Raw genomic sequence first — 17,425 nt, 5'->3', positions numbered from 1 at the left:
CCTAACCATCCTCAAGCTAGAGGACACTCACCTCTAAGTCTTCAGTAATACCTGCATCATACATACCAAATCAGTTTCTGCAGGACCTGAAGAAACTAAAAGAAGAAAAAGAAGCATATGGAGGCAGTGAGGGTATAAGTGACAGGTCCCTTTCCAATAAAGTCCTGCATAGTATTCTCTCTGAAGATTTGTCAAGGGTGATAATTGTCTCTGACGTGGATGCAGCCCGTGCTGGAGAATATGTCAGCACTGAAGCCAATGCAGACTAGGTTCTGGGATCTATGGAGATGAAGATGGTTTTGAAACCTCAGCCCTTCTCTTACTGGGCTCACATTCCTTTACTAGGTTTCTCCTTTTCAGCAGCCTTCCTTTCGCTTGTCAGCCTCTGGATCAGGAGGTAACAATCCATTGATTATTATTTAATTTTTCTGCTGGAAAATCCATGAAGCAAAAAGCCTTTACAAATGGAACATTCCACAGAAAGATATTCCACCCCCAAAGCAAACCAGAGACAGCCTAAAATGTGTGTATCCAACATGAAGCACAACATACAAGAAAACTAGTATCCAATGTAAAACTACAATACTTCTACCTTGTTTAACAGTATCTAAAAATATTAAACTGTAATATTAATAAACTGTAACTGCCTTAATTCTCTTTCTGGCAAAAATTAAGGAGCTCAGAGGAAATAATTTCTCAAGGACAGCTAAATTACTGATATAGACTAATAATGCAAGATCAATTATGAAAAAAAAAGATGAAAAAATTGTGAAAATTCAAGAGCAATACTGAGGAGGAGTAATTAGCTTTGCAGAAGTAACAATACATGTCTGAATGTGATGGAGGCAAATCAGAGTTGAGGTAACTTCACTCTCTGGGGCAATAAGAGAAAATTTTAAAGGGCTTGAGGCTGGACCAATAGTTTTGTCAACTCAGTTTCAAAAAGCAGCTTGGACATCCATCAGTCAGACTGGACAGACGGGATGAACAGAATACGTCATGTACAGCTTTCAGTGTACCTTCCTCTTAAAGGTCTAGTATCTGAAGTTTTCTGATTTCCACATTAAAGAAAGAAAATAATTTTTGAAAAGAAAATACAAAATGTCAACTAAAATTAGAAAAAACTGCATAGGAGTAACAAAAATACTGAGAGACACAAACACTCTTTCTTTATGTAACCAAAACTTAAATTTGTCACCATAGAAATCAATCACACTACAAAACACATCTGAGCATAAAATGGCTAATTTTATAAAAATACAGTCATACAAAAGTATTGCTTTCTCATTCAATGTGCAGTCAGTCATGTAAACAAGGAAGCTTTTAAACAAACACATTATATAAGACTTATAGCAACAATAAATATTATGTTGGATCAAACCTCTATGTATTGTGTTTCAAATAATACAGTGCAAATTCAGTAAAGTGGAAGAGGAATGATAAACTGTAGGTAAGTGGCTAACTATGTGCCAGAAATTCCAAGCAACTCAGTGTCACAATCTGCATTAACAGTCGTATCTGCATGCTCCACCAATTGTGCGCTGCATTGATTCTACTACTCATAACTTTTCATTTTCTTACCATTAATTAATGTGACACTCTGTTTAGATGATACTTACAGGTATGCTAACTTCACAATTTACTTATACAGTTCTGTCTCAAAAATATGCTGCATACCACTCTGTTGAATTATTCTGCTTGCAGTTAGTTAAGAACCTGGATTAACTACTGGAGTATAAACAGAAGATTTGTTCCAGAAAATGAAACCCAGTGGGATGAATGATGAATCTTCCCGTTCACACTGTAGTACAGCAAAACTGAGAGCTGAAGGTAACATTTCTCTGCTTCTTTTTTTTCTTTCCATGCCAAAGTGAAGCAACAAAATTCATTATAGTGCCATCCACTGTCTCAAAGGAAGGTTCATGCTAAGGTATATGCAAACTACTGTCTGCCTAAAAGTAAAAGATGTGAAACACAGAGCTATATTAATAATGCAGATATCTAATGTTCTGCTGATTTACATAAATCATATTGTAAACAAGTACAAAATAGAGCTATATTTAAAAAACATATATGGAGTGTTACGATTTTGCATGTACAAATATATATGTGTATATATACATAGATAGTCAGATACAGATATATCTATCTTACAGGATCCAAGTCTTAAACAATAAAGTGCAGTTTGCTGTTAAGTAACTTGTACCACGTAATGCTGACAATGTTACAGACAGAAAACAGTTCCCACTCCCAAGATTAATAGTGGTATACTTTAATCTGGTTGTTTTCATCCAGTCCCAGTTGTACCAAGCCATGATTTGAAGTCTTGCTCATTCTTGAAAAAAGAGGGCTGACATTTCTGTGAAGGAAAAAATGCAGCAGCAGGCTCAAAAACAACAATTTTAAGGAATAGACTTGTTTCACTGGCTCTGTATAATACAGTAAAGACTACAGTAACTGAGTGCAAACTATACGTAATTTCTCTGAATCAAATGTTAAAACTTCATAGGAAGGATTATAACATATGGTAGAAACCTCCAACCAATACAAAGTAAATTTTAACTTTCTCCATACTGAACTATGTACCTCATGCAGCCATTCATTATAGTGCCAACATTATGTACCTAGTACAATACATGTCAGAACAATGGGGCACAAATAACTTTCCATCATAATACTGTAAAAATAAGAATTTGGTATTTCACAAAAGCACAGCTTCTTTTTCTCACAGCTGCTACCACAATGTCTGCCTTTTGGATATGTAACATAAAAAATGCATCTCTTTAGAGGAACTAAGTTCAGAGAAGCAGACTGTTTTTCCACAAAGAACACTCTACAGTACATCAAAGTGCCATTGTTGGCGCTTTTTGAACATCAGACATTCTACAGCAATAGGAATCAACTCCTTTGGGATTTTGGATTTCCTGCTTTTTAAAAGGCAATGATAAGCCTCTTAAAACTGAGTACTCATGAAGTGCTCAAATGTGTGCATGTGATTGGAACAATTTTACTTAAAAAGTAAATATAATAGAGTTATAATGTGAAATTATCTGTACCCATTGCACATATTTGAGCACTTTATAAGTACTCAGCTCCACTTCAGGAAGCACACAATTTGCATAGAATATAGCTATATGACTATCTTTAGGGAAATTAGGGTATTATTTAGGAGCACAGTTTCATTTAGGAAACACAATACGCATGTGTTTTAGTATTAGTTTGGTATGAATTTGTTTGTCTCACAGACATTGCCAGTATATTATCAAACAAGTTTAGTGCAAACTTCAACTCCAAAACATCTACGGAACATGTTCTAAAGGTGCAAGCAAGGACCAAAAATTCTTACGTCATGGACCTGACATTCTACATGGATGTTTAATAAATAGCACCAAACATGTTTTACTGAGCTCCTCTTTAAATTGTTTAACCTAAATTTAGCCACATGATTTGTTCTTAAATTACAGTGCACTGTAGTGGTGATGTCTCTTCTCAGATCTCAGTAATTACATCTCCATTAGCTTTACACTTACAAGTCTGATCTGTAAAACTATGGAGCATATCATGACTGCTTTCATCAATTATGATATCAAAAATCTCATTAGGCTAAACCCTCAACAGTTTGGCTTTATGAAAGGGAGATCCTGTCATTAAATATAGGCAACTTTTTTTCTAGAGGTTAACACACTGTTCATAGTGGTCATGCTGTTCACACAGCTTATCTCGACCTAGTCAAAATGTTTAACACCATACCATGCAGGGATCTTAAGTAACCTAAATTATTTCAATATATTTCCTTAAGTGGTAAGATGGATAGCAAACTGGATAAAAAACAGAACTCCTATAGTTTGCGTGACAGTTGCCTCATCTTAACGTATGAAGTTAAACAGTGGAGTCCCCCTGGGACCCTTCCTTTTCAGCATTTACTTCTCTGATCTCCAAACTGAAAACCAGGGCCTCTGGTTAGCTAAGGCGTGCAGATGACTGCAAATTACATGTTATTGTTAATACCTCCTGACACCTTTACATTTCAGAAAGAACTTAGCCTTGTTAATACCCAGTGTACTGAAAATAGGTTCAAATTAAATGTGAAAAAGTGTAGTATCACTCAATTTGGCACACAATCCCTAACCTCAACACATAGTGTAGACAATACCCCACCACTAAACAAAAATGTAGTCAGGGGCTTGGGTACTTGTGATGACAGTTCCCCCTCCACTGATCATCATGTGGCAACTGTAATCATAAAATCCTTCTACTTACCACAACTAACAGCCATGGGTATATCATCCAGATCTAAAGACATGATCATTCCTTTATATTCAGCACTGATCAGAAGTATACATTGTCCCTTTCAGAATATACCTCACTACGCATATAAACTAAGCAGAAAGGCCACAGAGGTTCCTAAGAAGATTTTAGGCTTATAGACCTCGAGCTATCAAGAGAGGCTATAAGCTCTACCCCTTCACCCAGCATCTTACAACATTCTGAGAGGTGCTTTGTACCTCACTTACTATGCCATTAGAGACCCTGTTGTCCTTTATCTCCTATATCTCTACAAGTCAAACAGCTTAGCAAACACTGACGCCAGATATGTAAATCTTCACCACTAGAAAAAGTGAACATGGTGGGGAGAGAATGAGAGACAGACAGACAGACAGACAGACAAAGAGAGATATATAGAGAGAGAGACAGATTCACCCATCTCTGGAAAAAGCTGTCCCTGCAGGTTATGAGTTGTGGCATAGTATCATGCTCAAAAAGAACGTGGGTAATTGGATGGGTACTCAAAAATTGACCATAAGTCAAATTGGTCTAGCCCATCTTAAGGAAACTGATATAATCTGAGGGTGGGTACTGGCAAGGCATTCAAAGTCACAAGAATAAACTGACTTCAAACACTTATGAATCCTATAAATCCTAAAAGAGTGAGCCTATTCTAACTAACAGGTAGATGCTGAGCAACCTAGAAGTAGGCTACATAAATTAAAGCAGTGCAGGGTGCCTTGTGTAGGCAGTATGAATGACTTGCCCCTATGTCACCCAGTGTAACAAACATGAACATGTTTGATGCAGCAGGTTCACTGGATGAGGACTGCTTAAACATGAGCTGAATTTCCACACTACAGCTGCTCATTGCTTCACTAGCCGCTTGAACACAAGTTAATGAGAAATGTCTAAAAAACAGGAGGGGAAGTTTTAACATTTAAACTAGACTCTAAGGATGCTCATGCTATGTTCAGTTATCACCGACACTACTAATCTTAATTCAGGATCTGCTGCTAATGAAATCTGGTAACCCTCAACATTCAGAGATTGTCTTTGAGCAGATTTTCCTATAATTAATTTCACTGAAGCTCAGTTTCTTGAAGCTCAGTTGTGTGGTAGTGCAGAGAAGCAAATCACAAATATGTCAAATGAAGGGGACTGATCATGTCCTATGGTAAACTCCACTTTAAGAGCTGTCTCTGATTTTCAATTCCTACTTATGACTACATGTTTGTGTTGTGGGTAAGGGCATGCAATGGGAGTTTGCAATGCCTAATCCAACCCCAGGGAAAATGAGCTATTTTTCCCAATCTAATTCCCTCCTGGGCTATGTTCCCCTCTGTGCAAAGCTCAGCATATGCCAGGGATGGCAAGGGAAAAACCCACATAACTACCCATAGATGGGCACAACCTAAGCTCCCCCACCACCACTCCTTCAGATGCCTGAGCTGCTAATTGAACTTGGGTTGTCTGGGCCACTGTCACGGTTTTATCACTATACGTACTCTACTAGAGTGGCATGGGCTTGCTCCACCACTAAAAAATATTTTGTGACTTAACTGACAGCCATTTCAAATTAAGAGTTATGTGCTCACCATAACTAGGCATCTGTGTTGTCCATTTTCATTCTTCCTCACCCTGTGGGTTTGGGACTCAGCCGCATACTAGACTTCAGATCCAGCTCTCGATCTCCTCTCTCTACCCATAATGTACTATTCCATCCTGATTACCTGAGATCGAGTTTGTTGCCATATAACCCTATAGCTAAACAGAGACAGGTATAGCTGACAGAGAAAGGAAGAGCTCAAGCCCAGAACTGTAAGTTCCAAATATAACCCAATAGGTCTCTCCAGAAAAAATGGATGGGGGATGGATGGGAATGAAGTTGAGAATGAAGTTGAAAATGGACAACACAGATGCCTGGTTATGGTGAGTACACAACTTTTAAATCTGATGTTGTCCTTTTCATTATTCCTCAATGTACGGAACAGAGTCCCCAGCTATGTTGATCTTGGGTGGCCCTCACGGAAGGATATTCTGGAGTACCGGCAAACCAAAGGCAGCTCTGTTTCTAGAGATAATACCCAATTTGTAATGAGTAACAAAGGTATGAGCATTGGCTGCAGCGCAAGTATCATCAACAGATGTTCTTAACTGAAAAGGAGACAAAGCAGCCATGTATCTAGTTGAATGAGCCTTGGGAGATTTAGGTAAGTTCATGCCTTGCTGAGAATAAATCCATGAAATACAGTCTATAATCTATTTGGCTAGAGTAACTTTACAGACTGGACAACCCAGTCTTTTAGGTGAAAGAGAGACAAAGAGTTGATCTGATTTTCTAATTTGTTCAGTCATGTGAAGATAAAAACTTAGTTCTCTGTGTACATCAAGGAGATGAAGCATGTACTCCTCCTTATTTGAAAAATTTGGAAAGAAGACTAGTAAATGAATGGACTGATTAAAGTTATTGTCAAAAAACACTTTTGGTGGAAAAGAAGGGTTTGCCCTTAAAGTAACCCTATCTTTATGGAAAATAATGTAAGAGGTTTTAGAAGAAAGAGCCTGGCCTTCACGAATTCTGTTTGCAGAAGTTGACTACTAAGAAAACTGTTTTTCATGAAAGGAATTTTAAACCAATTTTAGCAGAAGGTTCAAAAGGTTTTTGAGTTGGATCTTGTAGCACAACTGTTAGACCCCAAGGAGATAAGGGATCCTTTACTGGTGGTCTCAGAAGAAAAAATACCTTTCAGAAAAGCCTTGCATAATTTGGACAAAGCTAACGAATAATTTCTATCCTCTGTGTAAAAATTAGAAATTGCTGCCGGATGAAGTTTAATCGTAGAGAAACTTGTTCCTTCTTTAAAAACACTTGCTAAAAATTGAAGCAGAAAATGGAGCATAGAAAGGGTCACACTCATTATGCAAAGTGCAAACAGAGAATCTTTTCCACTTGCTCTTGTATACTTTTTTAATAGATTCTTTTTGAGAAGCTAAAATAATGTATGTCGGAAGGGTATTTATGACCCATCAACAATATTTTTTCACAGTTCAGCTATGAAGTTAAGAGTAAACAGCAGCATATCACCCCTTCTAACATATGTTGAGGCTGTCAAAAATTTCTGCCTACACCTGCCAAGGCCTCATGTAGCAGACTTTAGAAAACAGCCTTGCACATATCTCTATCCACATGTATTCTCACACCTACCTCTTTTACAAATCACAAAAACTACAAGTCTGCTCCCCTAAAATTTCACAGTCTTGAAGAAATAAGGTCCTTATCATTGTTGATTCCATAGTCAAGTACAAGAGTGAAACACCAGACTGGACAAGCAGAATGCTAGTAAGCTATTTTTCTAGTGCTAGGATTAAAGACATTACAAGGTTCCTCAGGATCCTTAATTGTCCTAAATATGGCTATGCTATTGTGGCTGCCTATGGAGTTAAATATCTTAGACACCGCTAACTGTATTTTCAAATTAACTTGTTAAACTATTTTGTTTTAGTATCTTGTGGCAATACATTTGCTATAGTTTCTGTGTGTTCTGCAATACAAAAAGGAAAAGAAATATTTTAAGTGCTCCACACAGCATGAGACGTACTGAGAGTCTGCTTCTGGCCCTGAGCAGTATTTTGCCATCATCGAGAATGATGCCTAAGCTCAAAGATACAATTAGTTTCAACAATTGGCTAGTTAACTGGTGTCATTCCAGGAGGATCTGGCATGCATCTTCATTAGATCAGGTGATCAACAGATTCTTCTGTTTCAGAGGAGATGGGCTACAGCTCACATCACATTTTGCTAAAAAGACTTTGCCTTTATGGTGCCTTCCTCCCCAAAAAAAACTTTTTATTAATTTTCCATACAACAGTGTAACAAACATAAGACTTATGAAGAATACAGACAATCTGAGGTAAAGGAAATGATACTGAGATTGTAAAAAAAAAAAAAAAAAAAAATTCACATATGGTCCAAATAATTTGTTTACAATAGTTTTAAATGAAGTATGTAAATATAACTAAAACTACTTACAAAAGCTTTATATAAATAAAAGTAAACAGTGTGTATGTAATATGATAACAGCAAAGGATATATCAACATTATGGATATAGGACAGTATTTTTACATAGTATATTTAAATACATGGGAGGGCGGCCACGGTGGTGCAGCGGTTAGCGTCGTCTCCTCTCAGCAAGAGGTTCTCTTGCTCGATCCTCGGCTGGGCTGCCTTCTGTGTGGAGTCTGCATGTCCTCCCTGTGGTTGCATGGGTTTCCTCCGGGTGCTCCGGTTTCCTTCCACATCCCAAACACATACTGTAGGTTGATTGGACACACTAAATTGGCCCTAGGCGTGAGTGTATGTGTGTGTGTGTGCCTTCTGTGGAAGGTTGGGTGCTGGGCTGGCAACTCAACACCGTAAAACTCTACTGCCAATCATGAGTGGACAGGTGATCTGCTGTGGTGACCCTTAACCGGGAAAAGCCGAAAGATGAAGAAGATATTTAAATATTTGGGAAAATGTGGCAAAATATATTTAATATAGAACATTTAGCATTTTCCACATGGTATTTAAAAGAGGTTTAATCGCTTCTCTTTTGCTAAAATTTTGCAGGACTTTATATCTTTGAATGCATTCCAGTTAATTAATTAATTTGAAATCCAGACAATTTTTTGAAATGCAGAACTTAAAAAAATAAAGTGGTTACATCCGAAGACCTATACTTGATCTGCTTGTGGGAATATGGAAAACAGTTACTTGGCATGTGAAGATATTTTGATACTGTCCTATGTGTTAAATATTTTTATGTAAAATTTTCCATAGTTGCTCTCAGCACAGAGTCATAAAAGACATGCAACATATCTGTATTATCAGGATTTCAAGACTTACACGAAAACACAACTAGTGGGTTGTATGAAGATATTTTCTGAGTGGTGAAGTAGGTCATGTTGATAATTATAAATTAGGTAAAAACAGCCAGTTTCTTAAGAGGTACAAATTTAATAATTAGATATGATAATATTTTTGACCTCTAGCTGCATTAATGTTTGATTACAATCAGACCAGATTTCTGAAATTTTATATTGACTTATATGTCTAAATTCTTGAAAAAAATGTACATGCTTTATAGACAGCTTTTCTTCCTGGAGTATAGAGAATAATGTTTAATAGAAGTGATTTTTACTTAAATGTGGTTTTCTGCAACCATATATACTTTCTTTTTAAGGTAACTGATTTGGTTTAAGACTGGTTAATATCCCTTAGGCAAGGCTAATTACTGTCTTAGCTATTCAACTGAGTTTGTATTCTTTAAGATGAAATCCTAGACCATTCTATTTTTAATGAGTAGAAAATTTGATAGTTCTATGCTGAGTGCTAATAAGCAAAAAATAAAAAAGATGAAACTGCTGGTGAAGAGCAAATCCCAAACATCACTCTTCTCCTTTAAACTTCTTTTTTGCAGGGGCCTAATGTGGGGGGGGGGTAAGCCCCCTACACCCCTGAACTTATATATACCAACTCTCAGATCTTTATATCATGGATAAAAGTATATATTCCAAGAAATGGCTATAGTATATGTTAATCTGCTTTTTTGGCCATTCAGTCTCCATTTTTTGGGACTTACTCTAGTGGGTCATGAGATTTCAAGTGATTGCCATTTATTCTATGGAGAACATGTACACTAAATTAGATTTAGAATTTTTACTTGCATTACTTAAGTAGTTAAACCAAATTTTTACCTGCACTGAATTTCAAAACATTTTCTAGGTATTAAAATGTAGAATTTATAACACTAGGTGTACACTTAGTTTAATTTTTTTCTGAATGATTTAGAATTTCAAATAAGCCTGCATAAAGCAGATATAACATTTTTAAACAACTTCTAGGGTACTGAATGCAATGCTGATGTCAGATAAAATAATAACTTGGGAAATATATTTATTTTTATAACAGCAATTTTAAATAGTAAATGAAATTTCATCTGTTCCATCTGTTAAGATTTTTTGAATATCTTACCAAGCTTTTGCAATATTATTTGAAAATCTCACATCATTATTATTATAATTAATGTTTACAGACAAATATTTTAAAGATTATTTCAGTTTTAATACCATTTAAAGTGGAAATATATATCAAATTATATTTCTGAGTTTAACAAAAGAAGATATTTTCTTAAAATGTAATATATAGTTTGAAAATTTAGAAATATCACTATGGAATGTATAATTTTAGAGATGCCCTCATTTGTAGAAGTTAAATATTTATATAATCTGGGAATGCAGTTAACAGAATACTGATTTCTAAAAACAAAGGTATATTACTATATGATTCTTGCAGCAGGAATAAAAATAAGGTATCACTATACAGGTTGAATAAATAATGGGGCAGAGGACTTCCTTACGTGACTCCCCTCTTTACTGTAATTGGCTTTGACAAACATTTATTAATAACCTGTTGAGTTGTAGGGTTGTTGCACAGAGGTTCGTTTTTCAGAACTTTCATCAAAAAAGGTATACTGATTCTATCAAAGCTTTATACGTATCTAATGCTAAAACAAAAACATATTTCTCTTTAAATTTAGATCCTGTAAAGTATTTAATGAAAGAGTCTGGTCATTAGTTTGTCTAGCTTTTTAAAAGCCTGACTGTAAGGGGAAAATGACAGAAGGCAGTATTTCTTAAGTCTCTTTGCTGTAAGAGAAACAGAGACTTTTATGCAATATTTTACAAGGGAAATGGGTCTATAGTTAGAGGAATATAATGAGGCATGGTTTTGGCTTCAGAACTAGGATGGCTCTTAACCAATTTAAATACTTGTTTGAAATCCATTTTGAATGATTGCTATTTTTTATAATAATTTTAGAAAAGTTTTATAAAATTCAGATATGAATCCATCTAGGGCGGCCACGGTGGTGCAGTGGTTAGCATTGCCGCCTCACAGCAAGAGGTTCTCTGGATCGATCCTCGGCTGGGATGCCTTCTGAGCGGAGCCTGCATGCCCTCCATGTGGTCGCGTGGGTTTCTTCTGGGTGCTCCAGTTTCCTCCCACATCCCAAATACATGCTGTAGGTGGATTGGACACTCTAAATTGGCCCTAGGCATGAGTGTGTGCATGTGTGTGGCTTCTATGGAAGATTGGGCAATGGGCTGGCAACTCAACACCATAAAAACTCCACTGCCAATCATGAGCGGACAGGTGATCTGCTGTGGTGACTCCTAAATGGGAAAAGACGAAAGAAGAAGAAGATATGAATCATCTGTGGTACACAATTTACCTACGATGATATGATTAACAGCAACACAGTATTTCTCAGATGTTTATGGGTTTAGGACTAGAAAGTTAGGTGATTTAGGAAATGTTCAAGCTCCTTATCTTACCGAGTATTCACGTGACCATTACATAAATCAGAATAGATGTCTTCCAAAACTGACACAATATGTTTATTTTAATTATATATTCTATCTTTATATTTTATATATGGGATGACAGTAGGGGATTTTTGAATTTGTAACATGACAGTCAATAATCTTGTAGTCTGCTGTGCCCATTCAAAGAGTTTTTGTTTCATGCCATGTTAGCTGTGACATATAAAGGAGGTTTAATTATTTTTTGTAATGATTTGATTATTGTTTCTATGTCTTTAGTATAGTTTTTAATTAGTTTTTTCCAGTTTTTGAATTTTAGCCTTGATTTTTCTTTCTTTCTGTTTTTTCATAACAGGAAACTTTGCTAATTCAAAACCATCATAATTTTGCTTTTAGAGTGGCTCTCTGCATGACGTTTGATATTTATAGTTCATACAGTTTTGTAAAAGTGGCTTAATATAATTTCTAATTCACTCAACTTCTTCTTCATGTAGTACGTTTGAATTAAGAGTCCAATTATTACTAGTCTTAATGTTGGAAAATGTGGCATCCCAATTTAAAGTTAGGGAAAATTTTGAATAATCAGAAAAATGGCAAGGGTCAGTAATGAGATCAAAGGTAGCCCTTATAAATTTATTTGAAAATAAAAAAAATAATCTATTTTAGACCATGATCTACAACATGTACAGAAAATTTTAAAATTATTAAAAGTGGTTATTCTTTTGTGAACACAATGGGATGTGATAGATCACATTTTTTTAGATGAAGAACAGTCAAATCTGTACTGCTACTTAATGATCTAAATTTATTACTACTGCTTTTAAGGGGTCAATTATTATATTCCAACTGCCACCAATGATGAGTTTGAACTTTTAGTTAAAATTTTGAGTGATAAAGTTCAGCTGCACTGTACAAGAAATACAAATAAGTAACAGCAGAGGTTTATCTAAAACATTTAATTTGCAGGATATATAACATCAATGCCCATTTTGGTCTGCATTAGATTATAAAATATGCTCATTTAAATTACTTTTATTAGTACTACACCTGTATTATTTCTACTATTACTAACTGCTGACAGATTAAAGTGAATCAACTTTTTTAAGTGAAAACACTTTTTGTTACAATTTATCCATTGATCTTCTTCCTTGTGCTTCCTTTGAATGAAGTTAAACTGCACACTTGACTTATAAAATAAATAAATAAATAAATTCCTTTTTTGTCTTAATAGGATTCCTCTTAAATTCCATGACTTAACTGTCCAGATATTATAATTAAGGGTAGTTTGGGATGAATGTTAAAGGGAAGAATAGCAAGCACCTGGGTATATACTTTTTTTATTTTGAGTAATGTGATTTTTGAATAAGTGCAAGAGAAAAATTACTAATTACTTATTAATTACTAGCAGAGATATATAATAATACACTGACCTATGTTCTCCACCCCATACCCTATGGGCGTAAACCAAAATCGGTTACACAACAGAAGAAATAGTAAATAAAGAGCTGTACATTAATCCAAAGACTTGTATCTATGCAGTATAGTTATTTCTACTAAGAATAAAATACAGCTAAATAGTGCCCTTTTAAGGAAGTACAGTTCACAGACATATCCACTTAGCAAGTTTTAATTTGGACAGTATCGAGGTAGCAATGATCAATGCTGGAAGCCTGAACAGCAAAATGTTTGAGCTTGAGGCATCCCTCTACCATAAAGACAACATTGTTGTAATTATAGGACTTCCAAGATAGCTGCACATTCAGCACCAGTTTACTTTCAGCTCTCAAAAACAGAAGCTGAAAAAAAGAGCACTAGTGAACTTGTACTTTGGGGTAGATTTCAGTAGCTGGCTAGTAAGTGTACTGCCTGGGTGCTAGCAAAAAAAAGAAAATTCAGAGAATCTGAAAGAAAATTTATCACAAAAGGTAAAGAGAAAACACTAATTGGGAAGACTTCTAAAACTGTTCAGCAAAGAGCAGTGTGAGCTCCAGCTTTGGTGCAAGACATGACTTTCAGTAATTTAGAGGAAAAAAATAAGTTAAATATAATCAGAGATGATTAAACTAAATGAAACACTAAAGGTATATATCAACTCAAACAACAAAAGTCTGAAAAAATGGAAGAAGCTTTAAACAAATATTTAGATGAGGTGATAAAACTGAAAAAAAAATCAGAGGTCAAAATGAAGAAACAACGGGCTCAGTATGAGACTACTCAAGAAGAGATGTTTCAAAAAATAATAGAAGAGGATAGAGCACAAAGGGAAAACATGAGCTTTTTTGTTATACCACAAAATATGGAAGGAACAAACTGGACTAATTTTATGGAAGCACAAATAAGTAACTGGACTGGTATTCCACAGCAGCAGTTGTTAATTGAAAGAGCACATCATGTGTATACTCCAAACCTGAGAAAGTAGGCTAGACCTTAAGTACTAAAGATGCAATCTTACCAGCAGAAAGAGGTGATTCTGACAAAACTGTGGCAAAAGGACGACGTACTAAAAGTGAGAGTCAGTAGAATGTTTGTGGAAAATGAGTACACACTGTACACCAGGCAGAAGAAGAATACATTTATTCCAGTAATCAGAGAATGTTGAGCAGCAGATGTGAGATTCGAGCTGCTATATCCAGCTATTTTCAGAATATTCTTTCCTGGAGGGTCATAATAATTTTTGATGCAGAATGTGCTAAGGAGGAAATACAAAAGTCTTTACAACAAAAACTATGCTATCAAACAGAATGAGATCATGCTTCTTGTTCTTCTAGCACTAAAACCCAAACTGTGCTAGTTAAACTTTTTGCAGCATTTCAAAAGAAAATGCTTGAGAGGCAAAATAAATAAATAAATAAATAAATAAATAAATAAATAAATAAAAAAAAAAAAAGAGTTCACCAGAAGTACATTGGAAATGAAGCAGGGTTTGGATTTGGGAAACGGAGATCAGCAGTAAGAAAACCAGCAACTCAGAAATTGACAAACAAATGTGGGATTACAAAATATTAATTATATTTGTGAAGCATGACAGAACAAGAAAACCAGGAAATATTGGACTTATTTGACTTTGTTAAACTTGTAGGGGATTCCAAAGCATATGCCCTACTTCATGACATTAATGAGAAGGAAGGGAAGGGGAAAGAAATAGTTAACTGTAAGTAAAACAAAATTTTGTTCTTAATAGTATTTTTATAATGCACGACATAACCTGCATGTTATAAAGTGAAGCGTTCTCAGTTATATCTGAGTACAATAGGGATACTAAACTAAACAGGTGCTCCTATCTTTCCTCTTTCTTTCTCCTTGTTCTTTTTTTAATAAATGTAGGCACTGCAATGTAAAAAGAGAAAAGTCAGCACAAAAGAGAATGATACAAGAAAAATGTTTATGCTTTTTCTTACTCTTATCTAGAGGAGTGACTAGATTAAGGCCTTTGACTTGATCTAGTAGCAGGTTTTAAGGGGAAACAAATAAAAACGAACAGTAAATATAATAAAAGGGTCTCCTCTAGCAAATAAAGGAGACAAGACGCTGGCAGAAGGACAAAGTCTTAGAAGTGGGAGACAGTACTGTGTTTGTGGAAAATAACTACTCAATGTACACCAGGCAGAACAACAGAATAAAGTAGAGGCAACTGTGTATCTGGTTCTCATGTCTCTATGGAGACAATTTGATAACTGGTAATACAAACAGAACACTTCTTTCTTTCAATGGCTAGGAAATATTTTTGAAAGCATTCGACTTTGGGAGAGGAATAAAGATAAGACAAATACAGAAAGCACTTAGTGGAAGTAGAAGCACAAGTTGTACTCATGCATCTTAACATGGATAACCTTCCTTACAGGTTAATCCAAGTATTTGAGTGTGGCTGTCAGTCTGGGACAATTGCTCCTGTTAGAAGGGTTAAATGTCAATATCTGAAAATGTACATAATTTTGTGTGTTAGTATTAAGTTAATAGGTTTGAAGATGCACATAGTTTTGAGTGTTAGTATTAAATTAATAAGCTTTAGGAGTATTCTGGGGGGTGTTTTCTAAAACAAAAAGTTTTGTAAGATGTAACATAGGTTCAAATGGATATGACAAGAAACAACTGTATAAAAGATCAACCTAGCAAAATTAGTGTATGCATGTAACGCAAAAGATAAAATCAGTCATTTTAAAAAAGCTGTTATACATAACTGGGGGGAATAACTTCTAAACGTAATGACAACACTTTTCATATTATTTTTAAATGTGAATGCTCTCACAGATATACACAAAAAGAAAGAGCAGTGAACTCTGTTGAAAAATGCAGAGTGCAAACAGCTATGCTACAGGAAATACATTTGGAAAGAACTGAGCATATGAGTTTGAGAAAGAAAGGATTTCAGAATGGTTATTCAGTGGAATATCCGGCACAAAGGAAAAGGGGAGCACTTATATTAATTTCAAGAGGAGAGGGACTTCCAAGATGGCTGCACATTGAGTAACAGCTTAATTCTAGCTCTCCCAGTGTGAAAACAGAAACTTGGGAGAGAAAGCCAGTGGACCTAGATTTCTAGGTAAATTTCAGTAACTGATTAGTAAGTGCACTGCCTGAATCCCAGGAGGAAAGAAATACAGAGGGCCTGAAGAAAAATCAGCTATAAAAGGCGACAAAAAAAAAAAAAAAAAAGACTGACTGGGAAAAGTACTGTAGTTGTTCAGAAAAAAAGCAGTGCAAACTCCAGACATGACTTCCTGTAACCTAGAGGAAAGTATAAGGCAATTGCACACAGACCTGACTAAAATAAATAAAACACTGATGGAGTATATAAACTCAAACAATAAAAGGCTGGAAAAAATAAAAGACAGATATTCAGATAAGATTATGGGCTTTGCCCATGCTACTCCCCTGGTTAATTCTTACCATTACACTGTTTTATTAATCTAACTTTGGGTCTACACCTTAAATTTTCCCCTGAAAATTCTGATAAACATTTCCCTTGAATAGCTAAATATTAGATAATTAACCATTACTAAAAAAAAAAAAAATTTTGCTGTCTTAATGCCTAACATTATTGACCTATGTTCTTTATTTTTCTTAATAACTTGTAAAACTGCACATTACGGTATAGAACATTTGACATTGCTGTGTGTTTATTAGATGTCTAGAGCTGTTTATGTATGTATAATTTTCTTGTATGTAAGGTTCTTGGAGCTTTTCTCCCCGGGCCTCCGCTTGCTATGTGTTTATTAGATGTCTAGAGCAGTTTATGTATGTAAAATTTCCTTGTATGTAATGTTCTTGGAGCTTTTCTCCCTGGGCCTCTGCTGAAAATGGATCTGTGTCCAGTCGGACTTTCCCGCTTAACAAATGTAAAATAAATAAAAATAAAATAAAAACTGCAAGATTAGAGGGCGAAATGAAGAAAGGGCTAGTTGGGTATGAGACTTCACAGGAAGAGAGATTTAAAAAAAATGGAATTAGAGGAAAGGGCACTTGGGGAGGGATTTTCCTACTCTACCCAAGGGGCTGGATGGACCAAACTGCATTCATTTTATAAAAGCACAAATAGGTGGCTGGACTGGTATTCCACAAAAGGAATTGTTAATTGAAAGGGAACACTGTATGTATGCTCCAGGCCTGGCTATGAGAAAACATCCTACACCTTTAATAACAGGGATCCAATCTTACCAGCACAGGGAATTGATACTGACAAAACTGTAGCAGAAGGACAAAGTACGAAAAGTGGGAGACAACAAAGTGTTTGGGGAGAATGACTACTTATTGTACACCAGACAGAAGAGGAGTAAATTTAGTCCATTATTCAGT

At 35.4% G+C, this 17,425-nt stretch overlaps 1 protein-coding gene across 6 annotated transcripts in view; it reads right to left on the bottom strand.

Annotated features, from left to right (window-relative positions):
* Window positions 1-1,227: 1,227 nt before the first annotated feature.
* CEP164 (centrosomal protein 164) overlaps window positions 1,228-17,425 on the bottom strand; it is a 1,424,585-nt gene continuing 1,408,387 nt past the window's right edge. For 5 of the 6 annotated variants that reach the window (XM_044080950.1, XM_044080951.1, XM_044080954.1 and 2 more), the window contains 2 exons: window positions 2,272-2,350; window positions 1,228-1,952 (listed from right to left, as the gene is read on the bottom strand). In XM_044080950.1, coding sequence (XP_043936885.1) covers window positions 1,926-1,952; window positions 2,272-2,350 — 106 coding nt within the window. In that variant the 3' untranslated portion in view covers window positions 1,228-1,925. Of the gene's footprint in view, window positions 2,351-17,425 lie in introns of all 6 variants that reach the window. The other variant, XM_044080952.1, reaches the window with a different exon arrangement.

The sequence above is a fragment of the Protopterus annectens genome, chromosome 8.part0 (assembly GCF_019279795.1).
Source record: "Protopterus annectens isolate FY-2018-M chromosome 8.part0, PAN1.0, whole genome shotgun sequence".
NCBI lineage: Eukaryota > Metazoa > Chordata > Ceratodontiformes > Protopteridae > Protopterus > Protopterus annectens.
Note: the sequence above shows the minus strand (reverse complement) of the source record. Positions and strands in the feature narration are given on the sequence as shown.